The following is a 22,260-nucleotide window of genomic DNA, read 5'->3' on the forward strand; positions in this document are numbered from 1 at the left end:
ACCTATTTAGCATAGCTTATATTGTAGTGCTCAGAATCATTACAAACTGATTCACCAGTTTGGTAATGATAATCCTGCTGCATAACATCCTCCAAGTTACCAAGAACATACATATAGTGCACTTGTGATATGTTCTCAAATGGCAATTTTTGACCTTTTTCTAATAGTTCAGGACATTTCAGTTTTGACCCAGATGGGTGCCCTTATTCTTGCTCTACTGGACAACAGATGCAGCTTGTGGCATTTCCATGCATGTCTGATACGGAATCACCCAGTGTGAAATCTCATTCACACAAATCTTCATTGTGCTAGATGAGGGAGAAACAACATTATATTTACTACACCAGTTATGAGTGTGTCTGCATGCATCTGTGGTTTCATGTACTGATATAAAGGAACTTGGCACCCAAGAAGGATCCAAGAAGGGAGACTCATTGAGAGAAAGTCCTAAAACAATCTGAGGTGAAACCTGCACTCTATGCAGTACTGATCATTACCAGACAGCTAAGAATGAACAAATCTGTCAATTTTGGTTTCTCATTTTATCATTTTTCAATCTAAAGTTCACTCCATTTCTGTATCAGTTTGTGATTTCTTATTCTTTATTTTTAAATGATATGCATTTCTCCTAATAAACATCTCTGAATGTATTACTGCCTTCAATGTGCACTCTATTGTCAGATAACTGCATTGCAAATTTCATTAATGTACAAATTTCCAAGGAGAGGTGTGTTTTGCTTGCATATTGATTCAGGAAGGGCAAATGTGATGAAGTTGCATTCAAAAGTGAACCAAACTAATTTCTCCCACTGCCATGCAAACAATTTGGAAAAACGCAAAGGAGACATATAGGGAGAGTATGCCTGCGTTACAGGCAATAACTAGAAAAAAAAAGAAGTAGACCTGGAAAGCAGTGGACCCTACATTCAAATTCTTTAAAGAATCTAGGAAGTTGCCTAGAACTATGATTGCTACGATATTTTGCAGAGTTCCTTGGGAACCCCTACTCAGCTAAGTGAAGAAAAAGCTTAGAAGACACTGAACCAAACAACTGATTACTGGTGCAATCTTCTCCCACCTCTACCTCAGATTCACCCACTGCAATTTTTGATGGATTTACATGTATTTTATTGGGAAATCATGAACAGAACTTCACTATAATAACCAACAGTTTGATTACTGTCTATGCCCTTATATGGGGTGTAGGAGAGGGGTAGTACCTCTGGTGGAGGACACGTCTGGCTCCTTTTGGGGTAGTTTGTCCACCTTTGGTCCCCACTCAGCACTCAGCTTTCACCTGTGGCTCCTAGAAACTGTCAACATGAGACAGCGGCCACACCCTGGGAATGGCTTCGACTGGCAGGCTAAACCAAGTGAGAGTAGCTGATGGGTCTCAAAGCCTCAGTGCCAGTGTGGTGTAGTGGTTAAGAGCGGTAGACTTGTAATCTGGGGAACCGGGTTCGCGTCTCCGCATGCAGCTGCTGAATGACCTTGGTCTAGTCACACTTCTCTGAAGTCTCTCAGCCCACCCACCTCACAGGGTGTCTGTTGTGGGGGGGGGGAGGAGATTGTTAGCCACTTTGAGACTCCTTCGGGTAATGATAAAGCAGGATATCAAATCCAAACTCTTCTTCAGTGCGTTAGAGACTTCCTCTGCATGCGAAGACGGGCTCTGGTGGATTGAGAGGACAAGACCAACTAAGGGTCTAACAGTCAAGAAGGCAGTTCCTGCATATGCTGTAGAGCAGGCATAGGCAAATTCAGCCCTCCAGATGCTTTGAGACTACAATTCCCATCATCCCTGACCACTGGTCCTGTTAGCTAGGGATGATGGGAGTTGTAGTCCCAAAACATCTGGAAGGCTGAGTTTGCCTATGCCTGCTGTAGAGGGGCAGGTGGGGTTCATCAATCTGGGAAGGTAGCCCATCTAGGAGAAGGAAAGTTTTGATTCTAAACCTCCGCTGTCTTGTGAGATATCTTCGACAGAAGAAAAGGCTAAGGAGTAGAGTCCCTAAGATGGTTGGATGGCACCTTGTATGCCTCCTTCCAGAAGCTCCTGCAGCTCCTTCAGCCAAGCTGGTGTCAAATGTATTGCTCTGTTTTCTTTTTGACCACATCAGTGAAGTTGAGGGGGGTATTGTTTTCTGGGCAGCCTAGGACCTCCATACACACTGCCTAAGCATGTGACCCATCGAGTCAGTTTGACCCCGGAGCTGCACTCCATTGTCTCTCAAGATAGACAAAATACCAATACCATTATAAGAAATTATTAATGTAACCCATAGGGCAGAAAGACAGTACTTGTTAATAGGTGACAAACTTTCTCACCTTTATCCACTTACATGTATAGAGAAAGTGCAATTATATTGAATGGTTTTAAATACACAGAACATCTGTAAACTTTGGTGCAAAAAAATCTTTGTTAACACCTGTAGGCAACCTTGCATAGCAATGACTGAATCATCCCTTTCTTGTGGCTTTATGAGAGTAAAATCAATGTAATAATGAAGCAACATACAATACATGCATTTCCTACCTTTCATTAAGTAAAATATTTTGACAGTTCTATAGCTCATCATCGCAAGTGATTGTCTGGATTGTCTAAACACTGAACTAACCATATCTCCATCCTGTTGAAATCCATGGGGCCTGAGCAATTTCAATGGGGTTGTGTCAATTTAATATTTCAAGCTAGATCTTGTTTTCTTAAGATTAAATATGTATTTCTTCAAAACTGTGTATGAAGGGACCTGAATAGAAAGGCTTTTCACAAGCCAGAAAAGGAATTGAAAGATTTGGTGTAACAACCTGATGCAAGGTGCTATTAAAAAGACCTCATATGATATCACATCGTTGTTTGTATCTTCTGCCTTTACCCCCCCCCCCAAAAAAAAGGAAAAGGAAAGGGGGGGAGGCAAGATTTGATTATCTCCGCTGCATCAGCCAAGACAGCAACACCAGCTGTTCTCATTGTGCAGCCTCTTCCTCACGGCCTACATGTTAATAACCTGATCATTCCATTTTCTCCTTCAACTGCCGGCTGCAGCACAGCGAAGAGACAAAAACCCAGGCCCATCTGCAGCAGCTGTAGGCACTGAACTGTGAAGCCACTGGGGATTTATAAACTAATCTGTAACACAACACTGCCTTGTTTTTACAAGTGAGAGGCCACATTTGTGCAGACCCGATCTTTTCTTGCAATAAGCTGCTGGGGGGGGGGTATGAAAAGGAGATATCTAATTATTTGCTTGGAATAAATATCTGCATTTGGTATTTTAGTTGGTATGTTGCTAACCATAGAATCAGGTGGTGGCTGATTTTCCACAAATATTCTCTTGCCCACACCCCCAAAACCTGTGTCCCTCTTTAATAATAATTTAAAACAAACAAACAAACAAGAACAAAACTCTCGGCTCTAAAGTGTTTTCTCGGGTTCTGCAGTACGAAGGAAATAATTTTTGAAATGTAAAATAAACCATCTGTGGTGGGGGGATAAGCTGCTATTTCTCCATCCATTTTACTGATCAGAGTAAGTCTCCAACTGCACACTTTCATATGTTTAAAGCAGGTATGGTTAAAACTTCCCAAGGGAAACTGTAAGAGAGACTTACAACCTTAAAGAAACTTTTAAAGGGTAAGTAAAATCTCACACCTGTTCAAAGTCAACGTTCTGAGCATAGCTGCCAAGTTACCCCCTTTTTTAAAGGGATTTTCCCTTATGCTGAATAGGCTTCCTCGCGAGAAAAGGGAAAACTTGGCAGCTATGGTTCTGAGTGATCCAAACCCAAAAACCTACTGATCTGTCAGAGCAGGCAGTTATAGTAAGAGAAGGTTCCGTTTGAAAAGAGACCCGTGACAACTTACTGCTACCATTTTTGCTTGTGATCTTGGAATGTCTCACACAACAGTCAGCTGCATTTGATTGATAAGCACTGCTATAATCTGCACTCATTACAGTCACTTAGCCTGACACTATAGGCCTCATTATGGACTATGTGCTCTCTGCCATTAGTCTTTAGGAAGCATAGTGCTCAATTTGCCAAGCAACTTGCAAGGTCTTGACCGTGGAGCTATTAAGGAGAAAACTAGACTGCAGTGTGACCATGTGTGCAGATATGAGCAAACCAAATTAATTTCTGGCAAGGGAAGCTATCAGGCAAAGATCCCATCCTTAGGACACCTGAGAACGTCTCAATTCCCCAGTGGACGTAAGCTAATGGCATGTTTAGCAGAGCTCAGTTCTGAAGGTGAATCACATTCCTGTTATTTAGGGAAATATTAATCCAGTTTCCCCAGAAACTCTTTGCTTGGCTGATCAGATTAAGGGATCTAGCCTCCTATGGCACACACACCACAGCAGGTCCCAAGAAATCTGTGATACTTCACAGCCTCAGACATATTGCACCATGTATACCCAGCTGCTACAATAATTAGCTTATGAATGTATCAGCTGGTTCTGCGATTTTTATAAATAATAACTAACCTACAGAGCAGAAAGATTTTCATGAGTCTAATATTAGCAAGAAATTGCTAAGCCTTCCTAACTCAGTAATGTCATTGTGCTAAATGCCCTCTTCATGCTTGCAATTTTATACTACTGGGCCTCCCTCTGATGCCATTTATAAATATTTATTTGGCATCAGCATTGGCAATTCATTTGTGTCAGTTTCTTTCACAACAGCTATTACTTGTTTTCTCTCTGTTTCACAGCCTACTTGTACACTTATCTACAACAAATCTTTTAGTCACTGTTGTCCTCGCCCTCCATCTATTTACCCAAACTGTCTTTCACTCATCCATTCAGGACTATATATTTAGCTCCACTGAACAACAGATTTTAAGTTTCAATGTGGCTAATATTTGAGAGAACCCTATGCTACCACAAGTCCCATCTAATCAGCATACATAATGCCCAAACAAACAGAAACCACCAGGTAAGAAAGTGTGTGCACTCTGCTGCTGCTGTTGTTTTCTATTTAAATAATCTTAGCATGCCATCCAAGAAAGTTTTGCAGTACCAAGCAAAAAAAAAGTGTGTAAATGTCAAATAAAACAGTGACAGATGACAGTATTCTCTATTGAATAGCACCGTTGCTTCGTGCATGTTCGATGAGAACTCATGAATTATTAATAAATAAATCTCCCTTTTCTTTTTTCTTTTTGTTTAAACCCTCAAGTTGTGGGTTTTTTTTTATTCAGGGAGGTGATAGCAGAGGGAGTCCATGTGTGTTTTATTGAGCATTCCAAGAGAATTGTTTTCATGCAAGAAATGCTGGTACAGAATTTCTCTGGAATGGAGGCATTCATGTTGATTTCAGGCTTTTGGCTTATGTTCCTGGTGACATTGTTTTAGGGAAGACAGGTTACTGTATGTAGAATTAGGCTGTTATTAGACATCCCACTCTTAAACATACTTGATCCCTTAGTGGCCCAGTTCCATCACTCAGCATCTCTCCTATGCAAATAAGTCCAGTAAAAAACTTCAAGATTGCTGTAAAGGGTGTGCTCTATTGCCATGTGTCTATCATGTGGGGGCTAATAAACTGGGCTGTATCCTGATTAGACATAAGTGCTGCAGATTGATGGTTCCTGAGTCCAGGAATTAGGTGCACAACCCGTCCTGGGAGAGGTTGCCTCCCCGTGAAGGAACAGGATGGTAGTCTGGGTATACTCCTGGATTCCAACTAGTTACTGGAGTCTCAGGGTAACTAAACTTTTGGCTGCTCAATAAACAAAAGCATTTCAGGCATGATGTACAAGGAACTCCTTAGAGGAAAAGGGAGGTAGATGAAGAAAGAAATGAAGCTCATTCCCATACTTATCATTGATCCTGTTTAGCCAGCTGACCTTTTTACTTTTGTCATATTCATAGCTGCCAAGTTATCCCTTTTTTAAGGGAAATTCCCTTATGCTGAATAGGCTTCCTCGTGAGAAAAGGGAAAACTTGGCAGCTATGGTCATATTTAGTCCAGCAGTAGCGGTCAACCAAAAAAATCTATCAAAACAGCTGTTAAAAGGATTCATACATAAAGAAACTCAACAAAATATTCCATGTGAACAGAACAGGATCAGGTACTCTTGCCTTGTAGGTTTATTCATTATGTATTAGGGCATATCCAAACATTCATTTTCTGTGTCCTGGAAATCACAGTCCCAATATTAGCTTATGCGGATTTCCTGCTTTTTGAATTAAACGCATGGTGCGAAAGCACAATAAGAACAGGTTTCCTTTTGCTTCTCCTTGTGTGGGTACTTCTTTGTGAGAAGTACCATCTTTTCTTCCTTAAGCTTGTTGGGTTGTGATGCGAGGGTACACTGCTATGCCCTGAAGCATCAGCCAAGGAAGGTAAATTTTTGTGGGTGGGTGTAGATGAAACTCAGTGCATTGCTTTCAGCTAAAGTGTAGTGAGTCAGAAGGGTCCTCAATAACACAAAACAGAGGTTGCCAAAGAGCTGGTGGAGGTGACGGCATTGCTCCAAATGCTTCTGAGGACTACAAGTCATGCCTGCTTTGATCCAGTATCCAGGGCTTGGAAAGGTAGTGCAGTGAGCATTGACACAGAACTCCCCACCCAAGTCTTTCAGCTGAACTCAGTAAAGAGGAGCAATAAAAGGTATCTCTTCCTGCATCTGTGGGGAGCATCAAAGAGATAAAACACAAAACTTTGCCAGTGATGCCAAAAAGATTGAGACAAAAAGGACGGGTGGTTCAAGGACCCTGTTCAACACATGCATCCTAAAAGTGCTCTGCTAGGTTGACAGCTTTTTCACACAAGAAACCAAATTTTGACCAAGTGGAGCAGACAGCAGAGGAGGTGTTTGAAAGACATTGATCAGGATGCTCATATGAATCACAAATGCCTCTAGATAAAAATATATATTTCACATATTAATGTAAGTAGCACAAGAGAGATACAGAAATGATTTGAACTTTGTATGTTCAAACACACTGAGACTAGAATTATTGGCAGAAGAAAGCTAGATTTTATTACAGTAACTGCTGTGTTATTTAGAATGCTGAAGGGCATTGATTTTAAGACCACTGACAATGTTCTATCCATGTACTAATGTTCATAATGGAAGCAGGGAATAAGCTGCCCAGGGTAATGTATATTGAAATTATACTTACCACCACTCAAGCACTGACATCTGCATGGAAGAAAGTGTCTTAACCCTAACCATGTCTACTCAAAAGTCACTCCTAATAAATTTAATGGAGCTTACTTCCAGAGAGCAACCAAACTCCAACACATGACACTAGTGACAGAAGGCGTGCACTGGCTTCCTGTCTGCTACCAAGGCAGGTTTAAGGTTCTTGTGCTAGTGTACAGAGCCCTGAATCGCTTGGGCCCAGGATACCTTAACAACCAATTTACCCTGTACACCCCAAATCAATCAGTGAGATTGTCAGGGGAGCAATAATAGTGGTTCCCTATGGGCCAGAAGCACAGCGCATGTCAACAAGGAGTTGTGCTTTCAGTGATATGGGCCCAACTCTATAGAACAGGGGTCGGCAACCTAAGGCCCATAGGCCACAAGTGGCCCACGGGGGTCGTTTAAGCGGCTCACGAGCCACCACCAAACCAAGCCGCCCGCTTGGCGAGTCCCTGCGTGCTGTGCTAAACCGGCGCGGTGCAGCATGGGGACTCGCTTCCGCAGCACTGGAAATTACGTCTGCACAGACGCTGGAAATTGCAGGCGCGCACGTGCGATCCAACCCACAGAGGGATCTCCACTGGAGTAAACTGGCCCAGGTGAGGTAAACCTTGCTGACCCCTGCTATAGAACTCCCTCTCACAGAAAGTTAGGCAACATTCCTACTGAGTTTCAAAGGCCTGGTCAAAACTTTTAGTGCAGGAGGCTTTTGCCCCCTGAAAGCTTTTCAGTTGTTCTACATTTAAAAATAAAAATAAAAATGAGATTTTACATTAATGAGATGTTAAATTTAAGAGATTTAATTAATGTTTTAAATTTTGTATATTGTATATTTTATTGTTACAAGGCACTCTGAGACCTATATGGTGAAAAGCAGGGTATAATTTTAAAAAGAAATAAGTGGAGTTAGGATTGCAACCTAAGTCAATTAACTGGCCTTGAGCAGCAGCTTGGTTCATTTCATATTCTTATTTTTTTTAAGGAATTGAATGTATCTGCACTGACATTTTGCAGGGATACCAGCAAATACGTGAGTAGGCAAATGAAGAGATTTTAGTGAAAATGATTCAAAAAAATCTCTACTCAAATATATGTAAAAGGATATTTCCTCACCCACATCTTCAGTGCAGAAAATGTCAGCATCTGTGACAAAAAAGGCAATGTGTGATGTATGTTTTTAAAGAGACTAAAATCATGCTATTAACCACATAAAGATTACTTTCTAATTGTACCCATGCAAAGGTCTTTAAAACAAATGTTCAGTAGTGATTAACTCTCTTCATGTGATTGGGAATCTACAGCAGTAGAAAATGAGTCAGGTTTCTGAACTTGTTCTTTTCTTGATTAAAATAATCTTGATTAAAATAAAGCTCGTTATTATTTAAAATAACCCAGTGAAGAAACCTGAATGGCTAGAAAACTGGCTATAATGGCAAGTTTTGCCATGAAGCTTAATGAAACCTTGACAAGCTGGCTTTGCTCTATTATTCCTATTACCTTTGAACTGCAACATTCTCTACTGTAATGTTTGTGGGAGTTTAATCACCAGTTCTGCCAAACTAATCCTTGAATTCTTTACTTTATCTTCTTGTTCTAGTTAAGGATGTAGATGACAGCCATAGCCATATGATATGAATCATCATGAGAGACTGCCCATTTTAAGTTCTCATCACACTGTGATTTAGTGGATATACTCTTTGAGGGCAAGAGCAGTAACTGACATTGAGAAGGAACTGCCCACCTGATGAGACTCATGTGAATGAGTAGGGTTGCCATACATCTGGAATTTCCCAGACATAGCTGGTATTTGGCCCTCTTAAAAAGCTTCCAGGGGAAAATCGCTGAAATGTCCAGGAAAATCCATATGCATGGCAGTCCATGTCGGAAGTATAGATTTTGGCAAATGTCATTAAAAATAGCTCAAAAACTCTTTCCCCACCCTTCCTTTATTTTTTTGAGATTTTGCGCGTGCGCGCACACACACACACACAAGCTCAAAACCGTTGTGTCCAGATTTTCACTTTTTGAAATATGGCAAGTTATGAGAATCCTCTGAAGCTATAGCACAATTTTTGAAAGTCAGCTGTGGCTCCCCCTCCCTGCTTGATCTTCCGTACATGAAATATGCATATAGTGCAGCTAAAATCCAGCTATGTCCTGAATTAGAAAGGAACAAACTATTTGCATGACCCAGGCACATATGGAACACTGTGTGCCAATGGGGATTGACAATAGAAACAAGACAGGAGACCATTGGCTGGGTTAAATTAGGCCACAGATTTGTTGATTACATATGTAAGCCAATGGCAAAAGGCACTGGGTAAGCATCCACCTTCAACCAGACCACCTGCAGGTTGAACTTGGGATGGATTGGCCCTGACATGAAGGCTGCCCCTGGACATGGGTCAAGTGTGACTTTCCTGCCAGTGCCTCCTCACGGAAGGGGTACTATGGCCCCCTGTTTGGGCTCCCAGACAGCTCTGCCACTTTAACGGGGTACCCTGGTGTTAAAAGGATACTACCCAATGCCTTAACTGCCCAAGTTGTGGTGTTTGCTATGAAGCAGGCAAAAATCTGTAGATGTGTCAAGTCTGTCTGCAGGAAAAAACTCCCCCCCTGGCCCCAAATACAGGAACTGAGTAATCCATAGCAATGCCCATACACAGTTCAGCTTGCTCACCATCAGGCTGAAGCACACATACAAATATAAAAGGGGCAGGAGGGCAGGTGATCCAGTGATGATCAGATCCACGCAGGACAAGAGGCTGGGCACTGGGCGCCGCACCCCTTCAAAGGAAGGTGACAGTCCCAGTACCTGCCCAGGTCTTGCCCCCTGCCCGGCCCACAGGCACCTCCTGACTGGCCAGGAGAGTGCCTAGCTTCCTGCCAGGAAATACGTGGCCAGAAGGGAAGGCTATGCATCCACCTCCAGCCACGCACTTGGACCCCTACTTCCCTTGCATCAGCCCCCAATGTGCTCTGCACCCAGCAACATATGGTGGTCACACCCAATCTGATGGTAGACCTTTATTGTTATCCTGTTATAACCCAGAGGGGAAGCAGGCTGTGCATTTCAGTCCTATCTCATGGCCTTCCATATGCACATGTCCCTGCATGTCTGGCAAAAATGAGAAAGAAATGAATACATGTAGAGCTGATCATCAGTGCTTTCATAGAACCCTGTGTGGTGCTGTGAAGCCCAGACAATCAGCTTATTATCTGGGCTTCAAAGTACCATACACCCTGCAAAGTTTAATTTCAAAACATGTGGGAAGGAACAAGTCATGTGATATAATGTGATAGACAGTGGGCAGCCATGCCTACAGATGGTGGAGAAGATAGATAACTAGGTAAGGTAAAGTAAAATAAAAAAATTCCTTCAGTAGCACCTTAAAGACCAACTAAGTTTTTATTTTGGTATGAGCTTTCGTGTGCATGCACACTTCTTCAGATACGAGGTAAGGTAAAGGTAAAGGACGCCTGGAAGGTAAAGGACTCCTGGAAGGTTAAGTCCAGTTAAGGCCTCTATGGGGTGCAGCGCTCATCTCGCTTCAGGCCATGTGGCCAGCATGACTAAACTGCTTCTGGTGCAATGGAATACCGTGCCAGAGCACACAGAAACGCCATTTACCTTCCCGTCTCAGTGGTACCTATTTATCTGCTCAGACTGGTATGCTTTCAAACTGCTATGTTCTTATGTACTTATGAGTTCTGGCTCTCAGTAGGAATTTATTTAGAGGCTTACTAGGTACTTTTAGACATGCTTCTGCGTTATGTTGGATCTTATCAATTTTCCAGAGATTAATATTTCTCTCACCCATATACCTGTATGGTTGTTACAAACTTTATATTAACAGATGGATGCTGAAGATGACCCTATAAGAAAGTGGAAGTGCCACTGGTTCTCAAACTCCGTCTTAGCCTCCCCAGAACTCAAGTTGTACAATAAAGGCACCATGGCAACCAGCTATGGTTTGAAAATGTTCATGAAAATGTACATGATATGCAAATTATACTAAACAGCAACTTCAAACTCATAGTATATTTTTTGATGTGGTTACCAGGGCTGAACAAATTTCCTATACCTACTGTAAACAGAAAGTCCAAGTACCTTCAATATAACTGTTAATATTAAGGCATCACAGAGTAATCAGTGCTACCCACTAGACCTGTGAAACAAAAGTAGCACATGCTCAAAAATGCTTATGCATGAAGTATTACTAGGCACAGCCACAGCAAATGTCACTTTCACACATTTTAAACCCTTCCTGCTTTTTCTTTTTTCTTTTTTTCCCAGAAAACCTCTCTGGAGTTTCTATATGAGCTCACAGCAAGAACGTTTAATGCATTCTAGCTCTAGAGAGTAGATGGTGGCCGGCTCCTTTGGAATTTCTACATTCGAATTGGCACAGACGGAAGCTAGTGAGCCACCCAAATTATTTTGGGTGGCTCACAGTCTTTCTATTTCAAGACTCTTCTGTGTAAAATGACAGGAAGCTTTCAGGCATTTTGGAGCCAAACCTCAGAAAGAGCCTGGTAATTCGGTTTGTACTAAAAAGGGTCCTGATTAAGGACTATCCAGCCTTGGCCGCAGTGCACACACATCTTTGGTATTTGGTATTTGTATGCAGGCAAGGACGAAGGGCACGTTTGCAAAATCAATTGTGTGCAGTTTTTATATTTACTGCACTTTTACCACATATGTCATTTATTACACAGTGGAAAACCGTTAAATGCACAGTAGTTGTGCCAAGTGGCATTATGCTTTTAACAGCTTTATTCGTTTAACAGCTCCAGTCTCATTATATTTTGCCATGTGGTACATGAGATTTTTATTCATTTAACAGTGTAGGGCTCCATGGCATTTTCCTTTTATGTATTTCATATTGTGCCTGGGCTCTTGCCTTTTCTGTGAGCATTAGCCCACAGGCTCCACTGAAAACAAGTGGTGCAACAGGAGACATGATGATTTAGAAGAGGAGGAAGAAAATGAACATGAGAAAGATTTGGATCCTCCTCATATACAAATCCATGTAACACATGAGAATAAATTCAATATCTCTATGAATGATGGTAACAGAATTACTTTCAACATTTTATAATGGTTTCATTTCATATTTTTTTACACTACAAGGAATACAGTACAGTGATCAATCAATCTGTGGGTTTCTGTTGGCTGCCCATAAGACAATTGTAAGGAATCAAACAATTGTTAAGGAATCAAATCTGTTAAATGTGTACAACACTATAATTTCAGGGGTTCTTGATTTACTGCACCAGGTGGAGGGCAGGGAAGCAGTTTATGGTGCCGTTTCTGTTTTTTACTTTTCAGTTAAAGGAAGAAAATTTGATTTGTCTTTGCTATCCATTCACTTTAAAGAGGCAGAAAGAAATTATTTAGGAGCAAAAAGACAAAGTGCAATGGATTCTCCAGGGATCATTAATGTTGTTACTACTGCTGCAACAGATATACTTTAATGATAGGGGGAGGGATGGGTCCAATTTCAACCTTGAACCTTTCTCCGCTCTTTCAAAAAGAACCCTCTACTCACCTGACTTTTATTGGCAGCTACTTTGGCAAACAGAGCCTGAGACACCTTGGCCCTTTTCATCTCCTGTTGGATCTCGTCATAAATGGCAGCTGTGATGTTGATGTTGGCTCCGTCCACCTTAATGGGGAGGTCTGTTGTCGGAGTCGAGGTTTTGGCCTACCGAGAGACCATGAAAATAATAATTAAAAAAGTGCTGCTTTCAGCCCAGCCATCTGTGCAGAAATTATCAAAGGATTTCAGTCAGCTGATGCCAAACTGCATTAGCTACAGAGGGACACTTCCTGTCCATTATTCTAATCAGGTTAATTGTGATTGGAAATAATTGCAGTGCATTCCTATAGGACGTTCACAGTCCTCTCTCCTTCTCCCTCCCTTCCCCCCTCTCTTCACACACAGAGCTCTCTCTCTCTCGCACTCAACACACACAGAAGCACATATACCGAAAAACTGAAAGGTTACAAAACAGAAGAATTAAATCCCAAACAGTCACTTGATAGGGCTAGCCAGAAAATACAATATAATACATACATGAGTATTTGGACTTTTGATTTTTCTCCCCATAAAACTGCATACCTTGGAGGAAGAGCCAATTCTTCCAGAAAAAATGAGTAAATGCATAGAGGTCTCTAAATAATAAATTATTACTCAATTTAATGCACTCCCTCAAGTCTCTCTCATCCTTTATTAAAGCTATATGTATGTCATTTGAGTATGTATGGTTTCCCATCATTATGCTGCCCAGATAGTCACCTAATTTCACCTAGGAAATCAGTGAGAATGAACAAAAATTCATAACACCAAGCTTCACAGTATGTGTGGTGTGCTGCCCTTGGTCTCCTAAACTCATATTGCAGTTCTGCATATTCCAGTGCACTCCTTTTAATTGAATGACTTCCAATCAACTTCTGTGACAAATGAAGGACAATAAACAGAGAATATTGGCACTTCCACTTACTAAGCCATCAGAGAGAGAACTACCGGTAGAGGTTAGGATTGGAGGGGGAAAGGTCATTACCCCAAAACCAGAAACCAGCTGAAAACTTGTTCAGACTGGCTGATAGTTTCAACAGTACAAGTACATCACTGAAACTGCCCAGTAACCTATGTATCTAGTAATGATTATATTGCACAGGCTATTCTATCTAACAGCAGTTATCACACAGCAGCAATCTAGGACACTGATCTAGCAAGCTTTTTATGGAACTGAAACATTAAATTAAGCTAACGTGTATATAGAAAAAGACTGTGATGTCATTTCTCCCAGGCTGGCACCTTAAAACAGCCTGGGTATGTTTAACCCAGAGGTGCTCCCCTCAGCCCACATGTAGTACACAGCCAGATTTTATCCAGTCCTCTGGGTCTTCGTCCACCTTTCAGCTGCAGTTCCTTCCTCTGCAAGATCAAAGCAGAGGGGAAAGGTCTCAACAGAGGTAGACCTATATTGCCTACAAAAATGCAATATGTGTTCCTTCAATTTGGAGTTGCGTGCAATTTTGGAAGTATAATTGTAATTCCACCATCAGCAGTAAAGTGGGTGGATATACAGATCAAATCTTCTTTGTTGTGACACTAAGATTAACTCCTGAAAGATGCCTGCCTGGTTTCCATTCTCTGCTCAGTTTTCAATAGACAATACAAATATGTTTTATTTATTTCTCTTTCTGGCATAGAGACTGCGACCCAGTTTTCCACATGCCCTGAATGAGTTCCCAGAGTGAATACTGCAGCTACCCAGGACTGCGCCATGGTTTGGTTTGGCATTACATTACATGAGCTGTAAACCTAGTCTTCTTCATATGTTGCATGTCGTTTGTCTGGGGAACAGATTCAGCTGCAACATGATAGCAAACATGGCTTAGTGCTGGTCAGGATATCAGCAGCAGGACTGGGCAAAGAGCACAGTGGCCATGATCTTCACTCTGAGAGAATCTGCACATTAGTTTGTGTGTGCTAAGCCATGGTTTAGCTTAGTGTTTAAAAAAATTCTGGCACAGTATGCAAACAAGAGTTTGCTGGGGCTGCTACTTAACTTTCTTGTTTCTTTACGAGTTTTGATTTGTATTTTTATAATTGTTAATTTTTAAATGCTCTTTTCATGAAGTTTTGTTGCCATTTTTTCAAACAGAAAAATGACAGAACTAAATAAATGTGTAGAATATAGGAATTAACTAAATAAATCTACCACAGAATAAATAAAGCAGCATCCAAATCTTTTCATGTTCAATACCCCTGGACTCTTTTACTGGATTAGTTTGGCCATGTAATATTAAGGACACATCTCAAAATAATAGTTTATCAATGTAAAGCTACAAACTAAGGATAACAACTAAAACAACAGGGAATACAATGGGAGTATTTATTGTATTTTTTGATACATTCTCAGATTACCCACCACACTGCAAAATCATATCACAGATTGGTATCTATGGAAACAGCATTTTGTATATAGGATTAACTTTGGCACAGAACAAATTTGTCTTTAATTTGTAATACATTTTCTCTTGTCTACCCATTTTGGCTGTTTTTGAAGGCAGTCTCCTAGCATCAATATGTCCCTTCTAAGTGACAAGTCTTGGGTAGAAATCACATATGCATTTTATAGCACTTTATAATTTAGGAATTTCCCCCTATTTCAGTTAAGGCATACTACTAGTGCTGACAAATTACATTTTTCCTGGGTGAGCTATCTTCTATATAGAGTACACTCCTCCAGATAAAGCAGGAGGAGCTCCTTCACTTGGCTACCTTGGATGCAATCTACTCTTTACTTGCACATGAACATTCTCAGATGTTAAGATTAACTTCTGAGACCCTTCAAGGGTGCCCTCTTTTTCAGTGTTAAGGTGAAAGAGCTAATACAGGTGTGGCACCCTCTCTGTGGCATGGTCTGCCAAGGAGGGCAGCCTGGGAACTAATCCTAGGGCATTCCAGCAACAAGCAAATGTTTTTTGTTTATTGTTTATTGCCACAGGCCTTTCACAATTACAATTATATACACACACAACTGATTGTTTTAAAAAAGAATCACTCTGCTTTTTTAGCAATTATACTGGTTTGTATAAACACACACACACATATATAATAATTTTTATAAGTTTTCAATTACAATCCAATAATAGCCTCATTATAACAATATCAATTGAAGGGTCTCAGAAGTTAGGCTTCCGGTTTCACTCTGCCTTAATGGAGGCAGCACCCACAACAGCGGGAGATCGTTGGCGAAGGAAAAACGATGATGATTGAGGGTAATTATCCTTGCAAATTCCCCCCAGGGACAGGGGCGAATGGGCTTCACTCACAGTTTGTCTTAGTACCTGGCTCTCACTCCGGCATAGATTGTGGGAGGCAGGGAGGCACTGAGAACATATATAATCTTTTAATTGTAAACCATCCTGAAAGTTGTGAAACTTGTTCTTGTTAGATACTATAAGGATCTCAAGGCATCAGTGAATTGAGGAGGGGGGTGATTTTTCTCTGGCAGAGGGACTGTTGGAAACAAAATGCTTCCACTCTTGCTGTGAAGCCAGCAGAGAGAGAGGTCACAATGTAGCATGGAGATTAGGCCAACGAGGCCACAGGAAAAGGTCTGATCCCTTCAACAAGCATATTGATGGAATCTATTTCCCTGATGCAGATAACATTCACTGGAACCTGGGCCAGTCCTTCTCAGCCACCCTCTGCTTTGCACCAGATTCTGGGGTGCCTAGACTTGCGGACCACTTTGGGCTCTAGCATGCACCGGTGCCGCCCAAAGTTAAGTGCCACCAGGGGTGCCCCCCCCACTCCAGCTACACTACTGCATTAAGACCTACTGGTAGTTGTTCGACCTCAGCTCTGGTGATGATCTCAGCACATTGTCAGGTTCGTGTAAGTGTACACAGTCCTTTAGGAACCCTGGACACAAACCATTTAGGGTATTAAAGCACCTTCACTTTGAATTATGCCCAGGAAACAGCTAAAGCCCAGTGAAAGCTCTCAAAAGCTATGGCAAATCACAGCAAACAGTTGTTGTGTTCTGGATGAGCTGTATTTTCTAAATGCATTTTGCTACCAACTGGTTGCAATCACCTCAACAAATCCTTCATTATATCTCAAAAAAGGGCCTCTGCTGGCTGCTTAAATCCTGGCTTGTCATTAGTTAGAAGAAGAACTGGATGACATTCCAATCAGTATGGCAATCATGGAGTAAAATCATAGACACTTAATGGAAAAGCTATGATGCTCACAGGCTACAGCACAGTTCAGAGGATGCAGTGACTGCCTAGTTCTCCTTCAGGCATACAGGGGGGAAGTGTATGAGGAGCATTTTCTATCACTGAAGAGACTGGAGTTACCCTCATTTCCATGGGCCTCCACATGCACTTCAGTGTTGTCATGCTTTCAATCACAGTTGATGTGCACAACCTGCCCCGTATTTGAATTCTTTCATGTAGTTCATTGAATGCTCATTCTTTATATTTGCAGCATTAAATACTAACTAGTTTCGTCTACAAAGTATTGCCAGAAGATAACACGATCCTGTTAGCTCAACTCCAAACCCTAAAAAAATCAAGGTTCCAAGAAGCACTCAAGTGCACTGAATACCAGATGGGAAAATCCTAACAGGTCATCTCAAATGATGCCTGCCCGTCTGTTTCTGGATAATGGGACAATTGTGAAAGCAATTAGAATAGGGTTGCACCTTACCTGGGGGGTTCTGGAGGAACTTGGACTGCTGGCAGCTGAAGACACCATGCTCACATTGGGGTTCATACTCCTCTCTCTCTCATCCTGATATATACGATCTCGTTCTGTCTCAGGCAGGTTGAGGAAATTCTGCATTGCCCTCAGATTTACCAGGAGGGACTGGGAAGCTGTTCTAGGGTCTTCTTCTTTACGCAGAATCTCTGATAGCAATCCCTGGTTCAAAAAATTAAAAAAAGGCCAAGTCTTTTTAAAAATGTGTTTATTGTAACCAGCCAGGTTGCAATACTGAGACCCTTCATGAGATGTTAGAAGTACAGGGAATGTTTTGTAGAAACAAACCTTGTTTTCCTGGGACTGTGGTTTATTTAGGAGCATTTCTGTTCAGATTCTATCATATAGTTAAGATCAACCTGAACAAAGAGGTGCCAAAGAGGCAGGTGGGTCAATGTAAAACTACCATTATAGCCAGGTGTCTCCTGCAACTATTTTAAGAACTATTAGTGCTCTCACTCTTACTGCTTCAGGCTGGAAACACTTGGCAGCCCTGTTCATCTTCAGGAATCTGCCAAGTTTGGTAAATTTAGTTCAGACATTTAAACAGCACAGGAGACTTATGAAGAAAAATGTTTGGCAGAGTTTGGATGTTACAGTTCATTCACTGCAAACCTGTCAATTCTTTCTAATGGGAGAAAATGCTGCAAATATGAGAAATTCTCAAGATACTTCATCTTAGAAATTAATAATTTGAAAATTGCTTGCTGCCTCATTTAGAAAGCCAAGATATGGCAATGTCCATATTCATCAAATACATCAAGCTTTTTTTTTACATGAAAGAAGCCAGAGGTTCAGTTATTCGTATAGCATGTAGTTAGGCCCGCAGAAAGCTAACAAGGGCATAGAACATAAGATGGTCCTAAGCAGTTGTCAGGGACTGGGCAGAGGAGAAATGGTGGAGACCCCCTCCCCATCCTGACCCTTCCAGGCAAGAGGAAGAAGAATATAGTACAGTGGTACCTTGGGTTACAAACACCTTGGGTTACAAACACTTCAGGTTACAGACTCCGCTAACCCGGAAGTAGTACCTTGCGTTAAGAACTTTGCCCCAGGATGAGAACAGAAATTGTGCACCAGTGGTGCGGTGGCAGCAGGAGGCCCCATTAGCTAAAGTGGTACCTCCGGTTAAGAACGGTTTCAGGTTAAGAATGGAACCTACGGAATAAATTAAGTTCGTAACCAGAGGTACCACTGTATAGATTTACAATAGGGGTTTGAGGGAGGTAACATCTCAGAGGCAGATGAGAGGAAAAGCTGGGAAAATCATGGGAGAGCCAGAAACACCCAGCTGACACATTGTCAATAGAAAGTACTCCAGACCCTCCATCTCCCAAACCTGGCAAGCCCTCAAAGTAGGAGAGCAAAGAGCTCAAAGACAGAGGGCACGTAGCAGCACCCATAGAGGAGACAATGAGAATGACGAATAAGGAAATGGGAGAGACAGGGGGTGGGTATTCACTCGGGACCATGCCATTATCCAAGAGGCTGTATTCTATAGCCTCTCTGTAAAGATTGAAATAAAAAGGACGGTAAGAAACTGTTCCTTGTCTTTATACTTTCCTGGGCAACCAGCCGGGAGCGGCGGACAGCATCCTGACAATAATTGGGATATAATACTGATCACTAAGTAATTTCAAATATTGCTTTGAAACAATACGCCGCCATACGCTTTATGTCTTTGCATAGGAGAACAGATGATTACCAGCTTACTACAAAATTATGAAAAGTTTCTTCCTAGAAAGTCACAATGTACCTAGTTAAAAACTACAGTAGCTTTACAAATAATTGATCAGACAAGAGACACCCAATCACTGCTTTCCTAATGTTCCTCATCCTCCCTTCCATGGGCAATCTACTCCCATCCTCAACACCTTCCCTTTTCTTCTAGTAATATTTTCAACAATGACTGCTTATGTACCATTTTTTGTATTTTAAAGCCAATAGGGAAAGAGAAAGTATATCTGCAGCCTCTTCTTTACTATGCTTTTCTATGTTTCTCAAGCTAGGTCAGCATCATACAGAGTTAAGGCGCATGATACCCCCACCCATCCTTTCTGGACTTAGAGGGCTAAGTAGCCCACAGCATTTTGGAGGCCAGGACACAGGTATGAAGCCCAGCAGAAGAGTAGTATCCTAGTTAACCATCCTGGTGATGAGTCAGAACAGAAATCCCAGAGCATTCAGAAATCCCTCAATTTTTATTAGTCTCGGTCACTTTGTTTCGTACTTAAGAAAATGGCAAATAAATTTTAACTTAATTATTTATTAGCACATTGGTTTGCTTACGGAGCAATCCAAACCTCCAAATTTTGGTGTATACATGTGTCATAGGATGAACAGTGAGTCCCGCTCCATTGGCTATGCCAGTGGAGAGGAGCTGTTGATGGAGGAAGGTTCTGTGGCTGTAGAGGCTTGTCATACACTTCAATCAAGTGGGAGGTACTTCCAGAGCTAGCCAGCATAAGCACCTGAAATGGGGTGTTTGGAGGAAAGGTCAGGGCTGCTGGCCTATGTTCCCTAAAGGATCCAGTGGAACCAGAAGAAGCATTTCCCCATTATTATTATTATTATTATTATTATTATTATTATTATTATTATTTTCAACTCTTTCCCATGTTACATTTTCAAGAGTAAGAGAGATATGCAGAAGAACCCCAAGATGATTCAGACTAGGATGTAGTTGAATGTGACTACAGTATTTTTTTCATGCAAAATTAATGTCATAAAAATGAAATCTATTTCATTGCAAGGTTGAAAATAGATTGTACTGACAGACTATGCTGATAACCCATGGCAAATAGATAATGAAGTCAGTAAAACAAAATATCATGAGAGCACTTATCATTTATGTTCATATAGTTCTGAAATGGTATATACAAATACTAACCAACAATCGGGATTACAAAAAAAAGAATAAAGTGATGCTAAATAATCTGTTCAGCTTTTTCTCACCTGCAACAAATTAGGCTTTCAATATGCAAAGCATCTTCCTTCAAGAAAAACAAACGATCATGATTTCATTTAATTGTAATTTAATGAGGCATAATTTATTTTTAAAGTGATATACACCAGGTGTGTGGTAAGGGAACTGGCCCAGCCAGACAAACTGTAGTGATGCTATTTTAGAGAAATGCCTGAAGATAGCTGGAGATTGTTTTCATTTCTGCAAAGCATGTTTCTGCTACAGAGGACAAGCAGGAGGAGTAAACCCACAACATTTGTAATTTGCTATAAAATTCCATTGGCTAAATTAGCTCATACCAACAGAGCATTTCCTTAAAAGGGGGGGGGGGCGCAAATTATACAGTAATAGCCATGCAACTCTAGAGCTCCCATTATGCATGCAGTTATGCAAGTTTAAGATCATCAGACATAAAAAACTGGGCAAAGGATCACTGCCCCAAATTCTACTGTATAGACCTAAACCTGTAACCATATTTTTTCCCTCAAATATTTATCTGGTCTCAGGGAGACAACTCATAAAATGGCTATCTGGACAGGAACCGCCTTCCAACCTCAACATGACTGTTTTTTTAAAAAGTGTTTTAAAAATGAGGGTGAGGGAATTTAAAAAAAGAGTGTGCTACATATAGGATTTGCTTATAAACAAAGATGTGCAGTCAACATTAGGTGTCACAACAGCTTGTTACATTTGAAACCTGTACCAATTGCTGCGCTTTCTTCAAAAATTATACATGCCATCAATAAAGAACTTTTAAAAAACAGTAGAGAGAAAACAGCTGTAATTCAAATATATTTTAAACCAGGCATCCCCAAACTGCGGCCCTCCAGATGTTTTGGCCTACAACTCCCATGATACCTAGTTAACAGGACCAGTGGTCGGGGAAGATGGGAATTGTACAGTGGAACCTCGGTTTATGAACACCTCGGTTTATGAATTTTCGGTTTATGAACACTGTGGACCCATCTGGAACGGATTAATTCATTTTCCATTACTTTCAATGGGAAAGTTCGCTTCAGTTTATGAACGCTTCAATTTATGAACAGACTTCCGGAACCAATTACACCCATGCTTCAGTTTATGAACGCTTCAGTTTAAGTACTCTGCGGACCGGTCTGGAACAGATTAATCCACTTTCCATTACTTTCAATGGGAAAGTTCGCTTCAGTTTATGAACGCTTCAGTTTATGAACAGACTTCCGGAACCAATTGTGTTCATAAACCGAGGTACCACTGTAGTCCAAAACATCTGGAGGGCCGAAGTTTGGGGATGCCTGTTTTAAACTATTATTATAGTCTATAATTTAAGCGTATTTTTTAAATCTGGAATTCTAAACTTTTACAATGAGTCTTCAAAATGCCAGGTATTTGGGGTTTTACATTTTACAATATGTAACATATTCACAACAAACAATTTACCGGTAGTTGCTCCTGCTAACAAAACCTCAAAATAATCATTAATGGTTCAATTGTGAGGTTCAATCTGTAACAACCAAAAGTGGTAATAAGTTTATATTATCACTTTCAGTTGTTACACAGAATGTTCTCACAATCGAACCATTAATGGCATAAATTTACACATTACAGCAGAATTGTGGGAGCTGATTTTCCATGGGTTCATCCCACATCACTGTTGTAGCAGCTGCTCACAACCACATGGAGACCAACATTTTCAAGAAGGGAATGTGAAGAACTGAGGCAAATAGCTGTGACAGGAGATAATGATTTAAGTCTTACTGACAAATTAAAAATGAACAAATCATGAGATCCAATTGGTAACCTCTCAACAGTTCTTGAAGCACTTCGAACTTGAAATTGCTGGCCTTTGGAATAAAAATATGCAACTTGTCC

General features: G+C 41.0%; 1 protein-coding gene across 1 annotated transcript in view; it reads right to left on the bottom strand.

The window, feature by feature from the left end:
- Positions 1-22,260, bottom strand: part of SATB2 (SATB homeobox 2) — a 113,779-nt gene that overhangs the window by 19,837 nt on the left and 71,682 nt on the right. Inside the window, exons 8-9 of the mRNA XM_035136780.2 lie at positions 17,394-17,606; positions 12,708-12,863 (exon numbers count right to left, since the gene is read on the bottom strand). Coding sequence (XP_034992671.1) covers positions 12,708-12,863; positions 17,394-17,606 — 369 coding nt within the window. The remainder of the gene's footprint in view (positions 1-12,707; positions 12,864-17,393; positions 17,607-22,260) is intronic.

Source organism: Zootoca vivipara, chromosome 1, assembly GCF_963506605.1.
Source record: "Zootoca vivipara chromosome 1, rZooViv1.1, whole genome shotgun sequence".
In the NCBI taxonomy this organism is placed as follows: domain Eukaryota; kingdom Metazoa; phylum Chordata; class Lepidosauria; order Squamata; family Lacertidae; genus Zootoca; species Zootoca vivipara.